The sequence below is a fragment of the Hetaerina americana genome, unplaced genomic scaffold (genome assembly GCF_022747635.1).
Source record: "Hetaerina americana unplaced genomic scaffold, ioHetAmer1.1.p SCAF_10, whole genome shotgun sequence".
Classification (NCBI taxonomy): Eukaryota; Metazoa; Arthropoda; class Insecta; order Odonata; family Calopterygidae; genus Hetaerina; species Hetaerina americana.
Genome location: NW_027286070.1, coordinates 37,031,333 through 37,057,381, shown reverse-complemented (window position 1 = coordinate 37,057,381; position 26,049 = coordinate 37,031,333). Strand labels below are relative to the sequence as shown.

Below are 26,049 nucleotides of genomic sequence, written 5' to 3'. Positions count from 1 at the left end.
AAGTGCTCTCCGCAAAGCACCTCAAGTAGGGATCGGGATACCACTGAAAAATATCCGACGCCCCCGGAATTCGAACCCGGACCCTCTGGGTGGAAAGCTAGTACGTTCCGGATGGACCAAGCAGTCCGTCGGATGAGACGGGGATGGAGATGGAACGGTGGCTAACGTGCTAACGAGTGGCCGGGGTTGTTAAAACAATATCCGTAAATTTAGAATGCAACCATATGCAAAATAAACAAAAGCATGCAAATTCAAACCCACACATGCGACTATATTAATGTAATACCTATTTAAACTTGCACTTGCTCAAATATATGTACTAGTAACTAACTTCTCAAGAACATGCATCTACGAATATACCAGATGTCTACGCAACGTGTAATATTTTTTTCGCTTGTAATTCGAAAGCCTTTACTGTTTCTTTTATGATTCCAAGTCTTAACTATTACGATTTCTGATTGTCCGAGGAAAGAACGAATATTATTTATATTTACCGGTACTCCCTTATCTTATCGCTGTTGTCTAAATTACCCGAATACTGTGGAGCCATTATTTAAATTTACACCTACTTAATACCCCGCAAGGGCGTGTGGTGGGTGGTATTGGGGCACCACCCGTAATTAAGAAAGAAAAAAAACCTCATGCAAAAGCCACAAGTTTATACATTCTACAAACAAATCTAGGCGTACATACATGCAAGTACCCTTACACTCCACACACATGCTAACACACAAACTACCAACTAGCATACACGTGCTCCTACAATTGATTATAATTTCCTTTGTGTCATATTTAAACTCGTGTGTTCTGAACATTGCGCTAAGTCTGAGTCTCGCTTGTAGAATACCCAACAATTGGCCGCCATGGAGTTTGGCGGTGGATTGTAAGGGCTCCCGCCATTTCTGCATAAACGAACAATTATGAATAAACGTAAGTGCATAGTACTATATGTCTGCGAATAACACGGCCACGTAGATATACGCGTACATTTCTATCTACGAGATGCAGCTATGGGTGTGTTCGAGTGTAACGTATAAATTTGCTTTTTGAAATAAAAATATAGGATTACATAGGCTTTTTATTTCGTTTTTACGGTCTACCCAGCGAGGGAAGAGCAAGTACATGTATCTGTCTGTCAGTGATGATATGTACTTATGAATCTGTTAAATAGATCTCTTATCCTCCCTTATTGTATCTTGATAGACGAAGCTCTGGTGTGAGTTTCAACCCTGTGGCTTCTCCAAGAGGTTATTTGGGTGGCGAAGCCGAATGGTCGCTCATTCTCGGCCGTGGTGGCCCTCTCGGAAAAAGTTCAACATCCTCGGCAGTGCGCCGATGGAAGAAGAGGTCAACTCTTGAGGGGCGGAATGTATCTCTCTCCCTCTCTGTGGTTTCCGTGGTATGCATGTCCCTCCAGTGCGTGGGGAAAGTTTGCTCCGGTGCTTATGAGAAGGGGCGTTGCGGAAGTCTCTGGGCTTCCCCTCGCAAGGGGGGAGGAGTGTGGTCGGTCGTTGGTTTACGGGAGAAGGGTTCCGTCGTCCGTTCTCTCTCTCACACTCTCCTCCCCTCGGGGGGCGGTCGGAACCCCCCCCATTCTCCTCTCTCGGAACTCGATTTGATTAATGGGAAAGGCCGGAGGGAAGGGCCCCGGCTCTCCCTCTTCCTGACAGGGCCAGTAAATCTTCCTCCTCCCACCCCTTCCGACCTCCAGGACTATTTCGTCCTTCTGAGCAAGGGCGTACTGCGAGCGAGCCGCGTAGGGATCCGAGCGGGGAGGATGGAGACCAGGGGGTTCTGAAGAGGGGCAGTTTTAAATTTGTAAGCGTCCTCTTCGCTCGTCCGCCATGTTACCGGCCTCGCGTACGTTCCAGCGCGTACGGCGTGTTGGGTTTTGAAAGCGTTCTCCATCCTTTCTTGCGGTTGGCAAATTACGGCCGTATACGGGATCTCTTGTACTTGGTCTCAAGGCTGTGAAAAAAAGAGTCGTGCTTCGCTTTATTCCTTCATGAAAAGCAGTACGCCTTCTCCCGTTTACTTGCAGTTATACTCTCAAATATTCTCTTCCCATATTCTGTTCCCTGAACACTATAAAAATGCCTACGATAACTATCTGTCTGCACCATGAAGAGGATTTGCTTCTTCGGTTTTTCATATTTTACAGGGAGAGTAAAATGTCGACCATTGCTCGAAATATAACTGATAACGTGCTTATTTGCGTCTTTCCTCGTCCTATTAATGAATTTTAATCATATCAGATGAGTGTGTGCATAATGACGTATATCTATTTATTTATACATTTGACTGACTGGTATTTAAGGATGTACTTTTTTAGAAAAAGAAAATATCAAGTTGAAGTCATGGAGTGTACGGTGATGATATTAATTTGTCGTCAACTTCTTCACTGTCACTAAATCTGTGAACACGTTATTGAAGCCTAATCAAACTCAAAATTCGCGATAACCTTTCGGTCCTACATCTACTTAATACCTTGCCAGGGTGTGTGGCGGGAGGTGTTATGGCACCACAGGTAATTAAGAGAAAAACCGCCTGCAAAAGGCACAAATTTATACAATCCACATACGAGTACATTCATGCTAAAACCCTTACAACCCTGCAATATGCAAGCACACTAACTACCAACTAACATACACGTTCACCTACAAATATACCGGATGTCTTTGCAATGTTTAATTTCGTTCTGAGTTGTAAATTAAATGTTTTAAATATTTCTTGAGTGACTTCGGTTTCTTAATATTATGACTCCATAACGTAAAGGAGTTGAGACAGCTTTGAATGTATTACTGCGCGGGGTATGAAAGGAGAGTTACTCAACTAAGAAGGCAAGTCTTTTTCGCGGCTGCTACGTAGAGTCGCTGCTCTGAATTGAGTCACGACATGTTGTTTGAACTACCCTACCGTCTTTCAACCCTCGCCCTAAGAAGAGAGAAAGCCTTGAAAGCCTCGTGTCCCTTCCGATTCCACTCTGCACAAACACGTATTCTGAGCAGCTCTCCGATCCCACCCTCCCCCGTCCCCTTCTTTCCCCCTTTCCCCCACCTCCCCCCCCGCCAGATACCAATGCGGATAGGGGGAAGGGGAGGGGGAGTGTGGTCGGCGGGCGGGGTGGTTGTTGAGGGCGTGGCGTGAAGAGGGGGGCGGGGGGCCGAGGGGGGGGGCGTGTACCCTCCTCCCCGCATGACGTATCAGTGGGCCAACTGGGCAGAGTGGGGAGGGTCGTCCCGTGGGGGGAGGAGGGACCGAGGGGGGGGAGAGAGAGAGGAGGAGGGTTCCTTCACGAAGGATTGGGGGAAGGACGGCCCAGGAAGGGGGGTGGCAAAGGGATTCACTTTTTGGGGGAGGAGTGCGGGAAGAGGAGGTCTCGGGGGGGGGGGTGACTTTTGCAAAACTCCATTCTCCCAATGATCCCCCTCACCCATCCCCGCACCGGCCATGAACCAATCACTTTGACGCACACCGGTGAGGAAATAGTCCCTTCCCTTCTTACCTGACCCTCATTTGAGTTACCTGTCGGAGGTAACTTCACTTCAGGTCGGAGTGGTGGACCCCGACTTCTTTACCGAGCCGAGAGACACTCTCAATGTCGGCCCCCAAATGGGGTAACAACCTATTTACCAGTATACCAGGGTGTGTAGCCAACACCCCGCTATTTAATACCCGACTTTATATTTGGGTTGATAAGTAATTGCAATTAAGACTGCAAGTTTCTGTGGAAGAAGGAAAGCTGAAAACTTAGTTTTTCAAACAGAAGCTCATAAATTAGGGGTTGGTATGGGAGTTCTCGCGTATTTGCGTGGCGATTCTATAGAAAAATGTCATGCAGGTTCATCTGGACTAAGTAATTGCGCGTCTGTTAAATAATATTTTAAAATCGGATGGTTTGGATGACTATGAGTATGAGTGACATTAAACTAAAATAAATAATGTATGGGTAAAATTAACTAAAAGTAATTAATGCGTGAGTTAAATTAAAGTAAATACTGTGAAAAACTTGACCTGGAACTTAATAGTTGCGTGGTACCAAATTTCCCGTGGGTTCTATAAGAGCATTAAATGAAGATAAGGGATTTTTGATGCGTGGCAATGGGGAGATTGACCTGGGTGGCGACGTAGTCTAATAGAGAAGTGTAAGATGTGTTAGAAGGAAGAAGTAAGATTATTCAATCGGGTACAAGGGTTGGATGGAGTAAATGTTTAAAGGTGCGAGGATTTTTAAAGCTGTAATGTATGAAATAAAATTAGGTAAGCGGAAGAGTGGGGGAAAATAAATTAGTATCTATGCGGTGGTTGATTTTATGAAAATTTCTAGAAACAAACCTCAGGGCAAAAGCGACCGTCAATTAATTACGTCAGGTCATTTTCGATACTCTTTTACCCCCACATCATCTATCAATCCTTAGAATATGAGCCATCCTTTTCCCTTATTACTCAATCATCGACCATAGCATTATTTGAAGCTGGAAAATGTTTATGCTGATTAAGAGAAACAAGCTCATTTTGGTTTTATGAGGCGTTTATCACTGCGCTATAAGTATCCAGTCACTTGGGTATTTCTGCTAGAAAATTACCCGACCTCGGAAGAATTATTTTTAGTGGAATTAGAAAAAAATAGTGAAATGGGTAAAAATATTTGAAACCCTTATTTGATTATGTTAAGTACATCGGAGAAAAAGCATTAAATTTCACGGAAAATGCTTAATGAGCTTTTCGTAGGAAATAAAATATAACTTAATGAAATGCGAGCTCCCTCCTTCTGTCAATGTCCTTAGATCTTTGAACGTCAACTACAAATTAGGTACTCTTTGTTCCTCACAGGCATTAGCTCCACTACGACTCGACAAAAATTTAGAATAACCCAAGTGTTATTTCGACCGTCTTCCCAAAACACGATATTAGTTGGTTTAAAAGTATTTATTATTATTTAATTCCGTCGATGTATCCTTTGTGAATAATTAAACGCCTCATAGTTTCTGTTTCACGTGAGTTAAAATTATTATGCACGCAGCTATATGAAATCACATGAAAAGTCGAAGTTGGCGTGTGATAACGTCGGCTTTTCAAAATACTACCCAGCTAATGACTCAGGGGTTGTAATGTGGCCCAATGCCTCAAAAGTAATGAATTTTAATATATATTACTTGAATTATTTAACATATTTACTCGGAATGATATTTAGCAACTCTTGGTGTTGATGTTGCATGGCTGGTGTGGAATAATTCCCTAACACCTACTTGGTACCTGGCAAGATGTTGGTAGAAATACGACCGATGTTTTCTTGCGTTCTAATGCTTACGAATGTTGCGTAAGAAAAACACTCAACAGTGCGGTTCGAGCATTATTCTAATGGTATGTAGGTGAAACGAAATAGTACTGCTTCTTCCACTGAGTTTAGTATCCATGATTCACCCGAAAATACAGTCAAATTCAACTACCAGACCAGACCATTTGAAGTAAACCTATAACTACTCCTTCGGATTCACATCCTTTAGAGGCAGAGTTGGTATTTGTGTTGTGGTAATTTTTAATAAGGTTGGTAGGGTGACAGGATAGTTCAGTTGTCTTGTTGTATTTCAATTACTTTTTTTTTCTTTTTTTATTATTTTTATTTATTATTATTATTGTTTTTTTATGTTTTTTTTTCCGTAGAGTTCATTGTTATAATTTTTTTTTATTTATTTATCAATTTTTATTTTTTTTTTACTTTGGTGAAAGCTCATTTATTTGGTAGTAAGGGTGAAGTGAGGGATACATTTCTCAGGTAGGATCGGGTGGGAGTAGGTTAGGGATATCAGGAGAGCCAGGCCCTTGTCTCGTTTTAGTCTTTTTCTGCTGAGGAGTTTCCTTCGGTGGGGGGAAATTACGATGAGGTTGGTTAAGGGTAGGATGAAAGGTTATATTTGCCGGCAGGTTTAGGCGTCTCTTCTTTTTAGGGATGCACGTTTTAGATTTTTGTCAAATTCAACTGTAACTTTCAGAGAAATTTTAAGAATAACTTCTCTCACAAAAAGTTCACTGAGCGAGGAAATCCGGTTTTCAGTGTGGGTGGCGTGTTGAGTGGCGATGATTGAATTAATTTACACCTTCGCGATTCTCTGCAAGCTGGTATGGTGTGACGCACGGCTGGGGTGCTTTAATGCCAGGCATGAGCATTAAACAAAGATTTAGAATCACGAACCGCACAAGAAAGAATGGCGCCAGAAAAAAACTCTTACCCAATACATAAAAATTACATTTGAGTATCGTAACGAAAAGGCCATTACCACTAAGAGGAAAATCATGAAAACAAAGAAAAAAATAACCAATCGCAGTTGATATGTATGGTATAATGAGAAAGTAAGATACTCGCATCATCTGTTTAAGGAAAAAAAGAAAATATTGCGGCATAATTCATCCTCCAGCGGAAATATCCCGCGGTGAGATTTTCGTGTTGGCTGCACTTCTAGCCGGCCGAGCTCCCTTCCATCTTGTAAATTGTATCCTTTCGACGGGCCGGTGACGGCGGTGTGTGCACCACGGAGTGGTCGGTCGCCTCTGCATCATTATCAAAGAGCACGGACCGCGCCGTCCCAACAAACCAGTCGGACTGGTCCACCTCTCTTGCTTCATCGTCCGTCGCCCCATCCCCGTCCACGCTCTTGCGAGCATTGGTACCTACTTACTCTCTACCGACCCCCTTCGCCTCCGTGCTCGGCCCTGTCCACCACGCGACCGCTCTTGTTAACGAGACTCGTCCATTGCCGATCACCCCTACAGCTTCCTCTATGTCCTCATGTTCGTTGACGACACCTCAGCAGGATTCTAGCCAATGACCATCCACTTCCACAATCCGTCGATTAGTAACTGCAATCCTCCATTTGTCTTTCTTATTTTTTTCGACGAAGAACTGTTATGAACGGATAGGAACGCCACAATATTGTTAGTTGGCATGGGTGGGAAGCCACAGGAAGAATTGTTGGATAGATACATATGAGTGTGCATTTATTTCAAGTATAAAGCCATTTCTAATATTATACCTAGCAGAAGGTTATTACCTTTCGTTCAATTTTTTTGCGACAAAACACTTCACACGAGGCTGTGAGGTACGTGCGTAATAATTATTTTCTTTTGGAATTTTCCCCACATTCAAAGCTTTCAATGGATATTGAATGTTTCTATAGAAAAGGAATGAGGCTGTATAAAATATTGGTTTCGACCACAGTTGCTTTCTAACTAAATTAATCTGGATCCATATCAATCTAACTGCTCCGTGAGAACCGAAAAGTTGGAATGGTTGCTCTAGACCTAAAAATTGCATATAATCGAAGGATTTATTTGAAACTGTCTACTTGGGTAAACGAGAAACCATTCCAATTATCGAAAGGTTAGTTGAATTCATCCGTAACATCATGACGGCTCAATTTTGAAAATTTAGGCTCGTTTATAAAATAATCTTTGTGGGTCTAATAAGGCGGTATATACTCGTGGCCATGAGACAAAAAAACCACAAACACACGTTATCAACCTGAAGATTGGTTTGAGAGGTGACGGTAAGAGTTTACCCAATACAAAGCCCAACGGCGTGCGAGATTCACACGTCAGTCTGGGAGGGGGCAGCTCCTTTTGCCGCCTATGGTTTCCCAGAAAGTTCTAGCCCTCGAAAAATCACTAAGCACGGGTATAGCTGTGGGTGCCCAGAGAGACGCGCCTGGGAATCGAACCCGGGTCATTTTGCCAGTAATCTAACGCTATACTCCAGCCCTACAACTTCCCCTTGTCGTGAGGTAACTAAGTTAAAAATCTCATACTCATAAGGTAAACGAAAACGCCAATCACGTAGTTTTTATGGTAGGCTCGTCATAGTATATCTTACTGTGAAATGATTCGTGAAACTTTTTCCCGGGATTTAGAACGTTCGCCGCACCGGCGAGAAACGAGATTCGACCCTCGGAACGGGAATGGAGTGGGCCAATGGTCCTTATCAATGAATCATGGCGAAGTTCTTCCTTCTCCCTTTTAATACCTAGCAGTCAGGTGGCCAGGGATTCGTAATTCAGACGGTACTCCATTCGTTTCGCCGGAGTGCGTCAGCCCTTCGCGTCCTTTGAAATCCAGACGAATGTGGGGAGTCCTTTTGATTCCTCTCCCTTCCTTCTCCCCCCTCACGTCTCTTTCTCCTCCGACTCCCTCTGCCTTCCCTCGCCTTATTATTAAGCGTTCACTTCTTCTCTTCCCCGCCCTCCACCCTTCCCTCTTCCTTCCCTTCCCACCTGTTGAGTCGGACGCTCAGAATCTCTCTTCGGGGGCGGGGGTGCGAATGAAGGGAGATTGAAATCGGAGCGTTGTGGGGTTGGAGAGGTTCTCGTGGGACGGTATTCCGAAGTGTTCGCCATCCCCTCACTGCCCCCCATGCTCACAGTCCACTCGATGGACCGCTGCCAATGCGTTCTTCCCTAGCGCGATTTTTCTTCGTCCGTTTCGAGCACCTGAGAATTAAATTGATGTTCGGTTGGATAAGCAAGGGTGGAGCTAAGCGTACCGAAATCCACATGCCGGGAGAAACTCACGAGTACAGAGGGCGATCTGCTCCCTCCCCTTTGACACCTGTGGTTCGTGGAACATTTCGCCGCCCGCACTGACGTTAAGTCGTGAGTCGAACGCTCTACCCGCAGCCTACCCCACAGTATTCCTCCTGGTCACGCAGTGAATAAGAGACTTGGTACGCCTTTATTGGAGTTCTGCTAAAGGAAAATGATTATATAAATTCAAGTAACTATTGTAATGCGTCGTACTTATACTGGCCGTTGATCGGAGTACGTGTATTTTTGCGCTTTTCCCAATTTCTGTATTTTCCTTGTAATTTCTGAGGCCATGCGTGTTGACGACTAAATTTCGAGTTCAAGAACATTAATTGGTCACTCACAAACGCATCCGAATAGACATAGAAGATGGGATCGAGATGGTGCGGCGGCTACCGTACTGGCTTCCCACCCTGAGGGCCCGGGTTCAAATCCCGGTTGAATATTTTTCAGAGGTATCTCGATCCCTACTTGAGGTGCTTTGTGGAGGGCACTTTGAGTGAGTACGCCGTCCGTCGGATGGGACGTTAAGCTGCGGACTCCTTGGCGCCTTTCGTTAAAAGTAGGCTAATACCGACGCCGGGTTTCTCTTCATCCTTTCCTGTCCATCCGCTATGGCGGAAATTACCTCAGCTGTCGGTCGCCTCCCTTAAATACTACTACTGAATCGAGATGGAGTTCACTTACATTATATTTAAATGGCGCAGAAAGTGCATTAAGTAATCATTCAATGCATTGAGGAATTTGAAAATAAGCAAGCTTTTCGTATTGAAAATAAATTGATCCGAAAAGATTTTATGTTTAATATTTATTCGAAATATAAAGCAATATGTGAGGTATATCTCGTTTAAAGTGATCTGTAATTATATCTTAATTTCCTTTCCTCGATTGTCGTAAACTTTGTTGTTTGGATTCTATCTCTATTCACACGCATTTGGTGAACGATCGATTTTTATTAGATAAGTACTGGAATTGTGCTAGATATTTGTCTAGGGTCTTGACTCAGTGGTTTTAATAGAAGTAAATTTGTACACTTTTTAAATTTTCCTGATCTCGGAAATGTTCTTTTTCAATAAGCTATCCATTGCCTCACTCTTCTCCTCGTATTTATTCCTTATGGATACATATTTACCGGATACAACCTTACATCGAAAAAAAGTAGTAAACTCAGAGACAGGAACGCTACACCAACCAAACTCAACCAGTCCCTGCCACATGACTTTTTGGTGGATAGCGGGGTGTTTGTATGGAAGTAGGCGTAGTTCTACAAGTATATTGCAAAGATACCAATCTTTTGGTTTTACATACAGCGTTGAAGATGTAATTCAACCTACAATTACGTCGTTAGGGCTGCCATTAGCCACAAAATAAGAGAGATGGACTGCCGAACGGATAGATTCGAGCAATTCTTTCCCCTGCGCTTTCTCTTGCGACAACAACATATGGGGCGAATACTAAGACTGAAATGGATAAACACTGGCATATACTATATGTTGAAGAATATGGTAATTACATTCCCCATCAACTCACTTCATGTCTGGCGTCCAAACGCCCCCCACCACGAATCTCTATGTAAGGGTTTTTGTGATTTGACCCTCCTGCGTGAGTAAAATGCTACCTGGAAATTATTGGATGCGTTGTATGCGTTGTTGGACCCCTTCGTTCTTTGATTAATTTATTTTATTCTAAGTGTTGTAGGTAGAGTAGTTAGAGCAGTATAATATTCGTAATGTATGTGATGGATGAGCGACCAAACACACCGAAGGTGTGTTGGTCGCCTCTTTCACGTGTCCTTCCGTTTGCTCGTAAGGTGCTAGTGTTCTTTGGAAATGGCTTTGGCTTTGTTTTGTACGCTCGCGTTTTCCTCATAGGTCATGCGAATGATACGTAACCCACTCCTTAATTCAATTCCAACTAATCCCAGTGGACACTTTTCTCGCGAAAAACATTTGTTTTTCATTCCGCCTGCATCTAAATCTACATAACATCCCGCAAGCTGCCGCAAGGGCGTGTGGCGGGGGTTGTTAGGTTACCTCCCATGTTAAGCGATGAGAGAGGGTGTTTAAGGAATGTGGTGAAGGGAAATAAAAAAAAACACCCGCTTAAAACCCCAGAGATAGACGTGCATGCTGGTGCGCACTTGTATACGTGTTAGCGGCAAACTTTGTTTTAAACAAATGTTAATTTTATCCACCAGCGAGGTTTTCAGGTAGTTTAAATTGGCACGACGAAATCCGGAAGAAGCGATTCATCGATAAAATTGATGACTTCGATGCAAGTAATAAGCTAGAGAGGCGGTCGCTGTACCTTTATGCTTTGCGTCGCAAATCCTGTCTCCATCTCTTTTCATCCATTTTCGATGGGGCTCGTATGAAATTTGAGAAACTCCTCGATCTTCTCCATGTCGTAACTATTTCTTTTATTCGGAAAGAGATTCCTCTCAGGACTAGTTATTTCCGAGCATACAATAGTTGTGATAACGATCTATCTTCCGCTTTCAGTTTAAGTGTGTATTTTCATGCCTCCGATTTTGCATTTCCTCACAGACACATCCCGTTTTCACGCCTACATCAGCGTAGGCGGGAAACAGAAGACGACGACCTCATTTGCTCCGTGTCTTGATGGGAGATGAACAAAAGACAGAGTGATCTGAGTGCATTGGTCTGGCAATTTTTATGCTGATTGACTCCGCAGTGTTCGGAAACGCAAAATTGAGAATTTAGCTGAAACAAATTCGAGGCAGTAAGGACTCAAATGACCTACCGGAAGAATTGAGTGACGTTGTATGAGTGCATATAATAAATTACTACCACTACATCTTGTATAATATCGCAATTAGTAAGTATAAATTTAGATTTTATAAATTTTTTCTACTCCTTGCGCGAGCAGTCTTGTGGTGCTGCATTGTTGTCGTACAAATTATTCATTGTGATGGCATATTGTAATGAATACGAGAGAAGTCAATCCCCCCTCCGTACGATCTTCCGGTTCTCAGGGCTATGACTGTGGCGTCGTGTGACTACAGTTTATAAAACTGGAAGAGTTACCTTTGAAGGTGATGCAAGTACTCCTCCATTTGGACTTTATCTCCCATCCACACCCTTCACCGATTTATTGGCTTTTCGAGATACTTACTAAATGCTCGATCTAATGCTATTACCCATTATGGAAGATATCGGGAGGAGGAGGTAACGAAACCTAGTGCATGGTGTGTGTTCAGTATTTTTCTTAAAGTTCTTAGCTGAAAGTTTCTTTGCTCGAACTTTTATGGGGCATTCATTGATGATATAATTTAATAACATGAAATTCTTAAGAGTTGAAGCATTTTCTTTTTCGAAATTCTATCTTTCAACCAACCCAAGCATCCGCATCTGTATTCAATCCACTATTAGCCGCTATGTTGATGTTCAAACAAGCATTTGTCGAATATCCTCGTATTGTACCGCGGGTACGGCGGGTATCTGTACAGTTATCGGTACTATTAATTTTAAACTCATATTTAAAAACAGTTTACATAATTGATTTAGAGAATTAGTGTTATCTTTTTCAGCCTCAGCGTTAAATGTTGGTTAAGATAAATGCATAATATCTTCAGTGGGATCTTACGAGGACTCGGGATGTTTTTAGTAAAATGTGTTGTCTCCGGCGTAACTTAATAGAATTTGAACACAATATTGAAATGCAATTTGTAACTTCGTTATTCCACTCTTACTTTATTTAGAGCACGATCTAGGTTTCAACGTTGGACGGCATATGACGTCCTGCGTCGAAACCTAGGTCGTGTTCTAAATAATGTGTGCGTGGCATTACGAAGTCACTGATTTCATTTCAATATATCGTCTAAAGGTGTTAATTAATGCGGTGGACACTTCGAATCCGAATAAAAGCAGTCGTTTGAGGCGTGATATGGTGGAATATCATAATTAATTAAAACATTAAAAATTGGCATTAATTGACACAAAAATATTTTTTAAATTACTTCAAATTCGATTCATTTATCGAAATCAATAGTGGACGGTGTTTTGTGTAGAGCTTTTCGTAAGCCGGAATTTCAATTCCTTGCTCTTGGTTCGTTCCTCGTAATGGTCCTGCGGGAGGAATACCCCCCGTGGATCGGTTTTCTCTGTGGAGGGGGAGGGGAGGGTGGCCGCTGGCGCTTGTCAAACGGGGCGGCGGGCGGGGGACCGCTGCTCGGATCGATGCGGTGGCGTGGCGGTGATTGGAGGAGGGCCATAGAGTGGGGTGGCGGATCATCGGGAGTGGAGGGCGGGTAGAGTGAGAGGGGGGGAGGAGGGTGGAAACTGGAGATGGTGATTAATTTATTGGGCTTTCTATACGTCCGTGGGACCCGTTTCCAATCACGTTGATCAAGAGAGAGGGTTGGTGACGGTCCTTAGCTGCAACTTTGTATGGGAGAAATTAAGAAGATAAGTGGGTATAATTATGGCTACTTACCTGTCGGAATGTTTTGTGCCATAAGCAGCTTTTGTTACCCTGCGTGAAGTAAACCCTGTGAGAATTCATGTTCCCTGGTTGCAAACTGTAGCAATTTGCTATTGAGTGTAATAATAATGAAAAAATAAATCAGGATGATGATATCATGCTGTTATTGCTCTAATATTGTAGTCATTTAAAGTTTGCGAATAATTTACTAGCGCGCAATAATTTAATAATAATGACTAAGCGATTATGTGTTAATGCAATTAATATATACTGCGATTCCAAGTTTTTCCTTCTTTTTATATTTTGCGGGAAAATATATGTTTTATATGGATTTTGGAGTAGAATATTGCGATGGTCATTTTTTAGGAAAACGGCCCCATTTTGCTAAAGAATGTTTAAAAACGTATGCTGCGTAGTTTTGACTTTTCCATCGGTTTGCGTGGTCGACCTTTAATCACTCCATTTTCAACTCTTCGTATTAGGACAGCATTGACCGAGAAATGCGTGAATACATGCAAAATTAATTATGAATACCGTAAAATGCGAGCGTGCATTCGATCTCAGAGTACTCTTATGACCTACATGCGCATTTTAGTCGATACGTATGCAAGAACTATATCGGGGAACTGGATATATTTCCCTAAAAATATTTCTAGCCCCTTATTATTGTCCAAAACTACGCTTGAAGCGGTAATTAGAAGTACTTATGAAAACATCATTTATTAGACAAAAGTGTTACCATGTTTTACCCAGCGTAAGAAAGCAGCTTAAGGTGTACGAAGTTTGTCTTGTAAACTCTCCGAGCACTTACTATGCAGAAATTTCATTAGGCAGAGTAGAAGCCGACTACCTTTTATGATCTTGTTGCAGAATAAAAATAAGTTTTGAATTTGTTTCAGTCCTCCAAGCATTCCTGCACTCTGCTCAGTTCTGTTTTCAATTCCCTCCATGACATACTGCATTGCGGTACTCGGGAAAAATTGTACCTTTGATGATACTCATGGCATTGTTCCTGAAGTTTTAAGACTTTGTTCTTGCACTTTTATCGTTCTTCTTCAATATAAATTTGGTGGCTTGGAGATCTAATTGTTAGAGCGTTGAATTATTAACTCGAGGACCCTGGATCAAATCGTTGTGACGCCACTGAATATCCCCATCTTTGTCCAATTTGTGTAACTTTTTTAAGGTGTCAGCTTGGTCTGAATAACTGTAGAGAGCACCGAGGTAAGGGATTGACTTCACCACTTTGAAAGGCGTGCGTCGGTTGGCTTTGTACGAACGCGTAAACTCTGTTCTCTAACCTATTAACACAACCTGTGTTGCAATAGTATGTTGTGAAATATTTAACCGCCGAGGAAATTTTTGTTGAGAACTTAATTAATGTAATTATTTATCTTCTCAGCTAAGGATAAGTAAGGATGAGTTTCGGTTGTTCCGTCCATGAGCAACTCAAACCAAAAAGAGTGTTTTCAAATCGATTATTACACTGGCTAGTACGTCGGCTTCTTAGATTTTTTCTTTGATTAATTTACACAAAATTGATCTCATTTCGCACCGCCCTATTTGAAAAATCTTTGCCATCGTCTGGGGTTCTCTGTTTCTCCCCAGTCTCTCGTATATCGCGAACAAGGCTCCGGACCCCATTGTCATCTCCTCCGATATCATCCTCTCAGTTTGCGATCTCCCTCCTCCCCACACGGGCCGCAACTCGATCGCTTGTAACGGATAGGTGTATCGAAGTGGAAGTCCCCAGCCACGCTGATCCCCGGCGTAAGGAGACCCCTCTCCTCCTCCCTCTATTCTCCGAACCCCTTAAGAGAGGGATAATTCCTCCAGCGTTGGGGGAGGTAGGTAGCGCGGGGGGGAACACTCCTCGCTCGGGGAGACGAGTGTGAAAATGACATTGCGGTAATTTCGCGGCCCTTCCTGCATGCATACAAATACACGTGGGCAGCCCTCGCGCCCCAACCCTGCCCACAGCCCTGTCCCCAGCCGACCCCCTCCTGAGGCCACGGAGGGGTGAGTTTGGGGAGCGATAGAAAGGGAGGGGTTTCAGTCGTCTCCTGACGCCTGTCCTTCGTCTTCCCTTCCTCTACCTACTTCCTCACCCCCGCTCCCTGCCTGGAGGTAGGGTGGCTGGGGGATGAAGGGGACTGGGGATGGAGCGGAAGGCGGGAAGGAGGGGGTGAGCGCGTGGGAGGGGATCAATAAAGGCAGTCGTGGAGCGGGCGGGGGCGGAAGGAGAGTCGGCGGAGGAGGGGAGGACGCGGGGATGGGAGGAGAACCATATCCTTTTTTTGTCGGTTTTTCTGATTTTGTTGCTTTCCCGGTCCAAAGGGGGGGCGATTTAAAATGGCAGGGAAGTCACGCGTCGTGAGGGCCGGGCGCCTGACGTAAAGCGACACTTCGCGGTGAGTCGTCTCATGGACTTGTGCCCCGCGGCGGCGACGGGCGTCGTGACGATCGATGTATGGGACACGTCAATGCGAAAAATGTTAGGCTTTCCGACGAGGAAATGTCAGGGGAAGTGTCTACGGATCGGGCCTAGGTTTCAGGGACTTTCAGAAAGTCGGTTTGGGGGCAAGGGAAAGTGAAGCCAACGTGTATGGCGAAGGGAAATAGGTAGCTACCCGGCAATCGAGTAGCTAAGAGCTAATGAGGGCGATGTATTTTTCGAGACCCAAATCTCGGATCGTATCATTAAAAGACAAAAGGAAGTCAAGATACTAACGAGACGTATAGCAAATGTGGTAGGAGAGTAATCATCAGTTGATCTCACTTTAAAGCTCTCCTTCGATTTCTCCTCCACTCAAACAGTCGGACAGTGTTGTGGTTCCAAACACATTTCGTGCGGTACTCAACTTTTTGTCTCACTTGATACAATTGTCGCCAATGAAGAGGTTGACACCACTCTACCATGGCCGTGATTTCATTACGGATCAAAATATCCCTGCACTGCCGTCTGCCTGACTAAATCGACTACCGCAATGCTAAGTGGATCTCAAATTGAAACTTGGGTGATTGAGTGGGGTTTTCCGAACCAAAATAAGATTTAACTTTACCCCCAGTAGCAATGCCTATAGTAGGAGAAATTACTTTTACATATGTATATCATGCATGCACAGTTATTTGGGAGTGCGTAGTATTCCTACGACAAACTCTGAAAAAAATGTAGGAAATTTAAATGGAAGCCTGAACTATTCTTCCGATTTTTATCAATAAGCGGGAGGAAAAAGTTTTCCACAACAATGCGTTTTTATAAGTTCCAAAGCAAAGAATCATTTTGGTTTTCAAAAGAACTCGAATGTTGAGTAGATGTTGATTTTTCAGCTATGTTTCTCTTCTTAGAAGGCAATTTTTTCACTTACGTTCATTATCGTAGTAGTATCGTATAATATATGTTTGGAAATGATATGGTGAAGATACTTTTCATAAATATTCTAAATAATATTCGTTCAAAACCGAAATAATATTCGAAAATATTTGTCCATTGACACGTGATCAACACAATGATACAGTATCTAAGTGAATTTGACTTGGACACAAAATGATTTCTAGCACTTAAAGCACGCCGCTAAAACTGTAGCTCCTATTGCACCATCTATTTGCCAGTGATTCTCGGCATTGTGAAGTGCTGGAGGGGATAAGAAAATTGAGTCGATATTCACTCCTTTTTCTGTTATCTTCTAATTTTTTTGCGGAAATTGGTTTGATTCGACGTTTTTAATTTCTGCTTGAGCCCTGAAATGGAACCTATTAGTTTAACAAAGCACTTTTGCAGTAAGGCAGAAGTTCTTTTTTTATTATTACTTTCCACTTTCAGAAATAACGTGAGCATTAGTAGCACACATGGTCAAAATTTGCAAATTATGATCTAGATTAATCAACCCTAATATTTAGAAATGCGTTAAGCAAATTAAGTAACTCCTAATGGGTGCATGGTCCTAGGGTGAATTGGTTTGTCTATTACATAATGCTGCGTCTGCTGTTTTTGCTCGTTTATAAAGTCCTCTTTGTTCAATTCATTTTGAGAATGCTCGTTTTCCGTATTTCGGCCGCTTGTGCTTGATGCGCGTGAGGTCTTTGGTTGGGGTGAAAATTGCGAGATTAAAAAGAACTAAAATAACCAAAGTAATCAGCCGTAAATGGGTGAGAGTACCACGTATTGGTTGCTACGTACCATACGGTGTGTATGTCTGAGATTCACATATCAGGACAGGGGAATCATTTCCTTTACCGTTGAATATTCCTTGTCCATTTTTGTCGTATTCCAGAATGAACTGGCTCCCGAAAAATCGTAGCTTGGACAAAGATGGGTGTGCCCAAGGTTACCGGATGTTTAACGCGGGACCATCGAATAGTAGCCGGACACCCTACCCGCTTGGCTACAACGTCCTTAAGGAACCAAAAGTACCGATCGTTAGGTACGATCAACAGTCATATCCGGATCGAAACCCAGAGCGGTTTTCCATGTATCTAGATTGTTAGCTATTGATTGTAAGTGATGCTAAAAAAATTAAGTGATCACTGGAATCTTGCAAATATCCATTCCCGCGATGGTGTTCGCAGACATCTCATTCTTCTTTCTTGCTCATCTAAGGAGAATGGCATACTGGTCCTTCAAGTAGTCTAAATCCGTTGAATTTGTTTAAGGCGAAAACCGCTCATTATTGGTAGTCAGTGGCATGTGCTAATTCAAGATTAACTTGCGAAAGTGGTCACGCAGTGGTGGAGGGGTGGATTCATTCCAATCCTTTATTGAAAATAGTTGATTGATACTCCAATATCTCTTTTTCTGATCAATACTTGCAGATGACGGTAAATATCGGTCAATCAGCGTTTAAGAGAGCATGTTCTGTGTAAATAGTAGGCATAAATTCTCATTTTCCTATGCATGTATTATACTTTGGAGCTATTCTTTTCTTATTACATTTCCATTAAGCGAAATGGCGGGGAATTGAATATTGAAATTATCTTTTTGTACTTCTAACTATTTTTATTGCAGTGAAAATTTTGATTTGATTTCCTCTGTAACTGTGAACTGACGAAGCCTTTTTTTTTATATCTTTTCGTTTTTCCTTTAGCGGGTGAGCGGTGGGAGGTGAATCATTGGATCCCCAGCCTGCCCTGGCCATAGGGAGGCCGCCGTGGATATGCCCCTAGAAGAGGGCGAGGCCCCCGGGGCCACCCCGGGCAGCACCAAGAGGGTCAAGATTCGCGATGTGAACGCTCACCTGGCCTGCGTACTATGCAGCGGCTACCTCGTGGACGCCACCACCATCATCGAATGCATGCACTCGTGTAAGTACCCACCGCCTAGGAGACGGCTCACACGAATCGGCCATCGACGCTCCGCCTATGGAGTTAAGCAGCCATTCCTCCCCCCGCATGTGTCTCCATCCGTAGGAGACTCCATCCGGGCCTTGGAGTTGGGTCTTGTGATTAGTAATGGATTTGGGATTTGAATGTATATGTATGCAGTTAATGTTCATACACAGTATGCACGAACATAAACCGCATAATTAAATGCGGTTATGCTCAGGTTAACCGTTTAAACTTAAGCGCGTCTTTCGCGATTTCCTTTAGTTGTAGTAGTATTTCCTTTAGTAGTTTCGTTGAAATTCCAGCTATCGCTGTACGGTCAGAAAAAGAAGAGGACCTGAGAAAGATTCCAAGTCACGTTTCATCGGAGGGGGCTGGTTGAAATATTGATAATACTGCCTTCTTTTCTCTGACATCCGGTCTAATCAGGCATTCCGTTTTTATTCGAAATTCAGTAACCTAATATGTGCTTTAGGTACTCATTTTCGTAAGAAATTAAGCATTTGTCACGGTTAATGTAAATCGCTTTAAACAGTAGTACCTAATCCAAGTGCGTTGACCACTGCTGTACTGAATTAGAATAATTAGTCAACATGGTGATTAGTTTTAATGAGCCTTGGGATACTGCTATATGAAGTTTTAGCAATAGATTAAGTGAATTTTTATCATGATTCTCGGTTTAAATTGCTCAACTCCGAAGTCACAAAAATGTCTATGCTGGGAAAAAATATTTTTTCACATTGTTCATAACTTCTTTGCTGAGAAGGTGGAGGTGTTCAGATATCATCATGCTAATCAAAAAGTGTTCGTGATAAATACTGCTAATTCACTTTGACGGAAGCTTAAGATTTCGCATTGCCATCGTTATTTTCCCAATTTTATAAGCATAGGTATATGGTGTGTGGTGTTTGTTATATATATATATATATATATATATATATATATATATATATATATATATATATATATATATATACACGATTACTTTTGATATTTACTGGCACAATCAAGCGTAACATAGATTTTGCATCCCTGGTGTTGATTCACGCCCAGTGACACGCCCTCCCGGTGACTTGCAGGGTACCTGTCATGTGAAATAATGTAGTTTATATGGAATAGTATTCTACTAATAGGAACAGCAAGGGATTTTTGTCACTATCATTTAACACTTGCCAATAAGACTGATCTTAGAAACACATATACTCTTATTACCAAAACGTTGGTACATATTACCCTATCAGTGTCTATGTTTAGAAAGTGGTTACTCAACGAGTCGACTTAACAAATAGTACTTTTGGTATAATTTAAGTGGGTACTGCGTAATTGTGTATTACTCTTGGGACGAAGTTTCAATAAGGTCGTTCGCCTGTTCCCCACGTTCTCACGCTCTGTATCTTTCCTAAATGGCCTCTCAAAGACTGTCATTTTGATGTTTTGTGAAAAATATTGCGATTTTGTAGATCCAGTCTGTATTACTTCGGGGATTTTGCCCTCAGATATTTTGTGGCGGTAGTCCTTAATATTACCATTTTAAGTCAAATCTATCACTTGGGTACAAAAGTTCAAATCTTTTACTCTGCTCCATAGGGAACAATACTTGTTCAAGCGGTTGATTAGGCAGAATAACTTCATCCTCAGGCCCAGAACTCACCCTCCCCTTGATGAAGGCTTACTAACTACAAATATTAATGAATAAATAAACATTATAGTTAGAATGGTTTCAGGCGTCAATTTGTGGAAGCGATTCATTTCATAAAATAAATACTTGGTTATTCCACATATATTTTTTATTAAATACGACCCGGGTTTCGACTTACCAAGTCCTGATATCCAAAGACCTGATGATGAGTGAATTCTTCTCGGGTCTTCCACCGGGTCAATGGCTCCATAGCTGCCGACGTTTCGATTCCCGACTCGGTCATCGTCATCAGGGCTGAATTCACCCAACTAATACGCCGGGAAAGCACCAGATCTTTCATTACCTGATGATGACTTTGTAAGTCGAAACCCGGGTCGTGTTTAATAAAAAATATATTTGGAATAACCAAGTATTTATTTTCTGAAACATTATAGTTATAAAATACAGTTTAACAAAATGTATTTGCCTTTATGAATAATCACTCGCCACTTGCCCTCTTGATGGCTTGCAGTATAAATTGTAGCCATAGATGTACTCGTAAATACTCAACGATTGACTCTAATCCGAGCCTTGGAGCTTGCGTTAAAATTCGTCAAATTATTGTAGGCCGGTACATTTGGTGGAATTTACCTCATTTGGTGGCATTTCACCTCATGGTGGAATCATTTGAAAGAATCTTAGTTTATCCTGAACTAACGAGGCCAATTTGAGGGCCGGAGATTCAGCGCACTCGCTGGTTTCCCATTCGGCGATTCCCAAGTCATCAGTTCCCCTTCTTCCGCCTTCCACCGTCCCAGCATTTACTCAGATAATGGCAAATAAAATCGATAGTATTGGCATGGGGATCTCCGATATGGGACCGCGGCCGATAAAGGAAAGTGGAGACGCTTATCCGAGTTGAGCAGAATTCCAAGTCCTTCGCTCTCGTTTGAAATATTCATGGATGCATATGGAGGGCTCACCTTCCTCCCCCCCTCCCTCTTCCCTCCGCTACTCTTTCGCCCTCCGCACGTTCAGGCCTCCACGGCATCGTTCGCCTGGGCCATTTCCCTCGGGAAGGAAGGTCAAATTGAATGCGATCTCCATTCGTTTCGTCATTTCGGGTCGAGGGCTGTAAAAAACAACCTTGGGGCAAAACTTTTGCGGAAAAGACGGTGCCGGCTTCTGTGTCCGTATTTCCAAAGGTGAATCTTTATTATAATGAGTTTGTGTGATTGAGTTCCTATGTGTAAGCATTCTAGGGATCATCCTTTCAGATACTGGATCGTTTGTATCCAGTGGCAACACGGCTAAGAGTTGTAGAATTACTCATTGATACGTGAGTAAAATTATAGACATACGGTAACATAATGGACGCATCCTGAGCGGAAAGGGGCTGCATTTATTTATTTCCGAGCCCCATCTATGATGTAGGTCCCGGAAAAGTCTGTTTTTCAATGCGAAAAGGTAGTAGAAAATGATAGGTTAATTTCGGAATTTTTACGTACAAAAAAGTTTTGGAAAACAGTGTATCTTGAATGATAGGCCGGAAATTTTCTTTTACGACTATTCTTGATTCATTATTTCTGTTATACCTACGTTTTTAGATTACCAAAGTCGTAATACGCATTGAAGTGTTAAAGTGTCGTGGGGGTGCAGCTTTCGAAGGTTGTTCTTTCCTTTAGAATTAAGCTCCTACAATTCAAAATTTAATTTGGCGACGTCATCGGTATTTCCTTTCTATATTTGTTTCAAATATCGTTGGGGCGGTGAATGAAACTCCAAAAGACCCTCCGTGTCGTTCTTTGTACAATATATTTTGAATTCAGAAGAGTTGATTGTTTGCCCTTATTTGAACAGTTTTGGTTTTTTTGAAATCTCTGTTAGCTCTGCCAACCTTCTCAATTTTACTAAATCTTTTAGTATTTCTTTATATTTCCGGTATAAAATATCTCTATCCAAGTTTTAATATGAAATTAGCTTCAGGGCATATTGTCTCGAAGTAAGTTGTCTTCACGATTGCCGTCTTACGTAAATCCAAAAGCAAAATTGCTTGTTAATCTTTCATAGGCGAGGAATCAGCGCTAGATAAAACTTACCGCGAAGATACCAATCGTTTGGTTTTACCCCCAACAAAGAAGATATAAATAAGTCGGCCCCCAATTACATCGACAGGACAAACAATTGTCAAAATCCAGGATAGACTGCCGAACGGTTAAATGTAAGCATTCCTTTTTCCCGCGCACTATTCGCGGCAAACATTAAATCAGAAATAGGTAAGCACTGGCGAAAATAGTTAGGAACGTCCAAGTTACATTTCCCCTCATTTCCTTTCATGGCTGGCGTCCGGACACTCCATGCCATTTGTATAATTACCGCCATCGTACTACGATAGGAGAGATCAATAAAATTAGAGAGCTTAAGTGTAGAACAGATTGATTTAAGGTTTCATTTTTTCCACGAACGATAAGGGATCAGAATAACATTATCCGACCGCGCTGGGGTCATATTCGGGTCAAAAGTAGTCTGGTTTGTATTCAGCCCCTGCCCTTAACCCTAGCGGTTGCTTGCAGGGTCCTAAATTACAAAATTAAATATCAAAACATCAAATACTACGCGCCCTTTGGCCGGGAGGCGGGGTGTCCTGCATGAGTAGAATGCTACCTGGTAATGAGCGACTCCGTTGTATATGATGTATATGATTGTTTTTTTAATGGGTTTCCTTACAGTATGTTTTCTTAGTTCTGACATTGCAATAGTTGCTGAAGATGTAATATTTGCAATGTGTGTGACGGATGTGGCATGGCTGGTGTCTGGTCATCCCCTTCCAGTACCCTTTCGGTGGATGGCGGGGTGCCGTGTGTATTTGGAAGCAGTGGCATACAGGAGAAGCAGAAGCCTGTAGAAACAATGGCTGTTGACCTACGTGGGCCGTTCAAAAAGTTCTTAGGAAAAAATAGAAAAACAAATTATTTTGGGTATATTTTTTATTTCTCAATATATTCACTTTTCCCAGTGGGTCTGTAACATTATTACTTTAAAACATTTTTTAAATTTTGGTATGCTGGTTTGGTCATGTTGAGACGATGGACGAGAGTTGAATCACAAAACGGTTGTGATAGCAACTGGCTCGAGAGGAAGGGTTAATCCGATGCAGTCATTGGAGATGTGGGCGAAATCAAGATTATGGAGTATTAGAAATCTTAGGAACAGAAGAATAAAAGCATGAAGTATGATTGAAAGGGTAATACATAGGAAATATGTGAAAAGGAATGGGAATTAGTGAATCTATCTGCTGACATCTGAAATGAGAATATCGTTTGCCCTTGCTTGCCGGGGAAGTAGGGAATGGCCTGAAGTTTAATTATGCATGTAGGTGCAATTATCTAGTGGTACTGACCTGGCGTGGTGTAGTAAACTCTTAGATCTGTCTCAAATGAAAGTGATGCCCCTTCGAATTCGAGTGACTCTTGACGACCCTTCGAATACTTTCCCGCGCAATCTGGCGCCGCATGAGGCGCGCGCGAAGGCTGTCGACCCTTTCGACAGCTTCGGATCGCACCCATTCGTCAGTCGCCTTGCTTAAGAACGCAAGCGACCCCGAACGGTAATGAGTCATTGAGGTGCGGACAGCGGCGGTGCAGGTAACGCACGCAGGGGGGTGTGAGCGGTGGGCAACTGGCACACGCACCTCGGCGCGGAAGTGAGAGAAATGTCGCTAGGGGAGAGAGCCGTCCGTTTCTTCTTTCTTCGCGGCGTGTTCGTGTGGGGACGGGTGAGGAGAAGGTGGTGGTGTTTGGGAGGGGCGAGGTTGGGTGCCCCGGCATGCCCCGGAGCGCGCATGCATAATGCGGTCGTCGGAGTGAGTGAGTGACGCGGAAGCAGACGTCGCTCGCCCTCTCGGAAGGGGTCTGTCTGTCTCCCTTTCTCTCTCCCCCTCTCGTTGTCCTCGGAGGTGGGTCGCGACCGTCGGGAAAGAGCGTTGGCACATAGTGAGTGCGCCTCATAGTGCATTCAGTGAAAACGCCTCATTTCCAAGTTGTGAAAGGGACTGGGAGGAGGGCGGGAAGTGGCGGGCGGCGAGGGCAGTGGTGCCAACCACGGGGAGTCCGATCGTCCCGAATGGACCGACGGCTCGTGACGCTTGCTCAGCTCACGTCCGATCCACGTGAGAGGGTCATCTCGTGGGATCGGAGTCTTTTTTCTCGCAGAGAAAAACCAAGGCCTCTTCCGTTGTTTTGTGTTTGGTACTTATGACATTGCATAACAGGAGACGCCATCTCGCAAAGGCTCATGACCCATTGCAACAATACAGCCCTGGTTGCTGTAATGTCTTTCGTGATGTCATAGGGAGGATATACATTTGTCTCTCAGATTCACTGTGCGCTGTTCCTATGGCCTGCACCCGATTGATATTCATAAGTTACATTATATCAACCTATTGCATACTTACCAGGGACGCAAGTGTCTCATACTTCGTTCATGGTATGAAAAATCCTTGGCAGAAGTCATTAAACAGCGTAGTAAAGAGAAAAATGTGAAATCAAAAGTTGGCCGTCCTGCCAAAATTTATTAGATACCACCGTCTTTTAATTAAAGGTTGGTCCATGGTTTCCTGATGGATCACAAATGATTTATGCATAAGTAATTATTCACCTCGGGAGTAGTGGAATATTGCAAGACTCGTATGAAGGAAAGTGGTCAAAGGCCTTTTTCGCGAGCCTAATCTAAGGTAATCCATTTTAATTCTACCTGTAGTGTGTACCCTGATTCTCGGTAACTTTTCATCATTTTAGGAATAATACAGAAATTACATCACGCGGGTTTTTAATCGCCTTTTGAAGAAAAATGGAGTTTAATAATTTCCCCACAGTGCTCCGTCGATTTTTGGTTTAAATTTCCACTGGTGTCACATATTCGTGTTTACCAACCGGTAGCAGTGAAGATATGTTACGTTGACAGCCAAATCCTTGCTGTGGTTTGCATACTGGGCGTTAACAGTTAAATTCTGTTGTAGACTTGGTACCGATCAAATAATTTTAATTATTTTTTTACAATTGGATAGCTTGTAATAAATTTTTATTTTTACTTATCGATGTGTGGGTAATATTCCCTGAGTGCTGGATTAACTAATAACTGCAGGGGCCAGGTTCGATTTTACGTGAAGTCTCTGGTACCCTTAGCTTCATGTAAGCTGTGTGATTTTTCAGGCAACAGATTTCCTGAGAAGCCACTGGCAGCACAGAGTGACCCTCATCTCCTATCCTAATGCTAGAATTCCACTCGCCTTATTTATATTCTCAATTACGTTTTGACCCTCCCATCCAACAAACCTTCGGTGATTACTTCGATGGAGGTATGTTAATAAATGTTACGTACCGTTCAATCCCTTTTCCTATCATACAAAATATCGTGACAGTTAGATGGAATTCATCCGTGCATAAAATGTTCACAGTTCAACCATAATCCTTTGTTCGCAATTTTCACTACGCACCAAAAGAAAATATGTTTAAAAATTCCAATTCAGTTTGGACGCCGATCGCTTGTGTGTGTTACAAGAAAAAAAATAATATTCTGTTCTAAAAGTGAAGGGTTTTCGTTCGGAGAAATCATTTGTGGAGGTGATTGACCTTTCACTTCTATAAAGGTAAATACTGGTTCTCATAACTCTGCATGACCGCTTGCACGCACGCACGCTCATGCTCATTCACTGGAAATAAGAGTGTTACGTAACTTCGCGTAAAATCTTCCCACCTCCGTGTCTCTCAAGGGTTGCCACCATCTTGCCAAAGCCCATTGCGTATTGTCTACGAGGGTCTACGTCCTCAAGTCTAGTTTCTCTTTCTCATCTTATTGGTATTTGAGCCTTGAGTCAAACTGCTTTCATATACTTTTAGTGATAAAAAAATATTGCTAAATATTAAGCTCCTATGCTTATCATTTTTTGCATCCTAATGTTACCTACAAACGCAAGAACCCTTTTTACACTAGTAAAATAGTCTGGACATCCTTAATTATTTACTTCTCGCAACTACCCAAAAAGCGTATGCTACAGAGTGTTGATTTTATTCGAAGAGTTATTAACATTTATCC

General features: G+C 42.6%; 1 protein-coding gene across 1 annotated transcript in view; it reads left to right on the top strand.

The window, feature by feature from the left end:
* Window positions 1–26,049, top strand: part of LOC139700308 (polycomb group protein Psc-like) — a 138,492-nt gene that overhangs the window by 85,165 nt on the left and 27,278 nt on the right. The window contains exon 2 of the mRNA XM_071598947.1: window positions 18,101–18,317. Coding sequence (XP_071455048.1) covers window positions 18,170–18,317 — 148 coding nt within the window. The 5' untranslated portion in view covers window positions 18,101–18,169. The remainder of the gene's footprint in view (window positions 1–18,100; window positions 18,318–26,049) is intronic.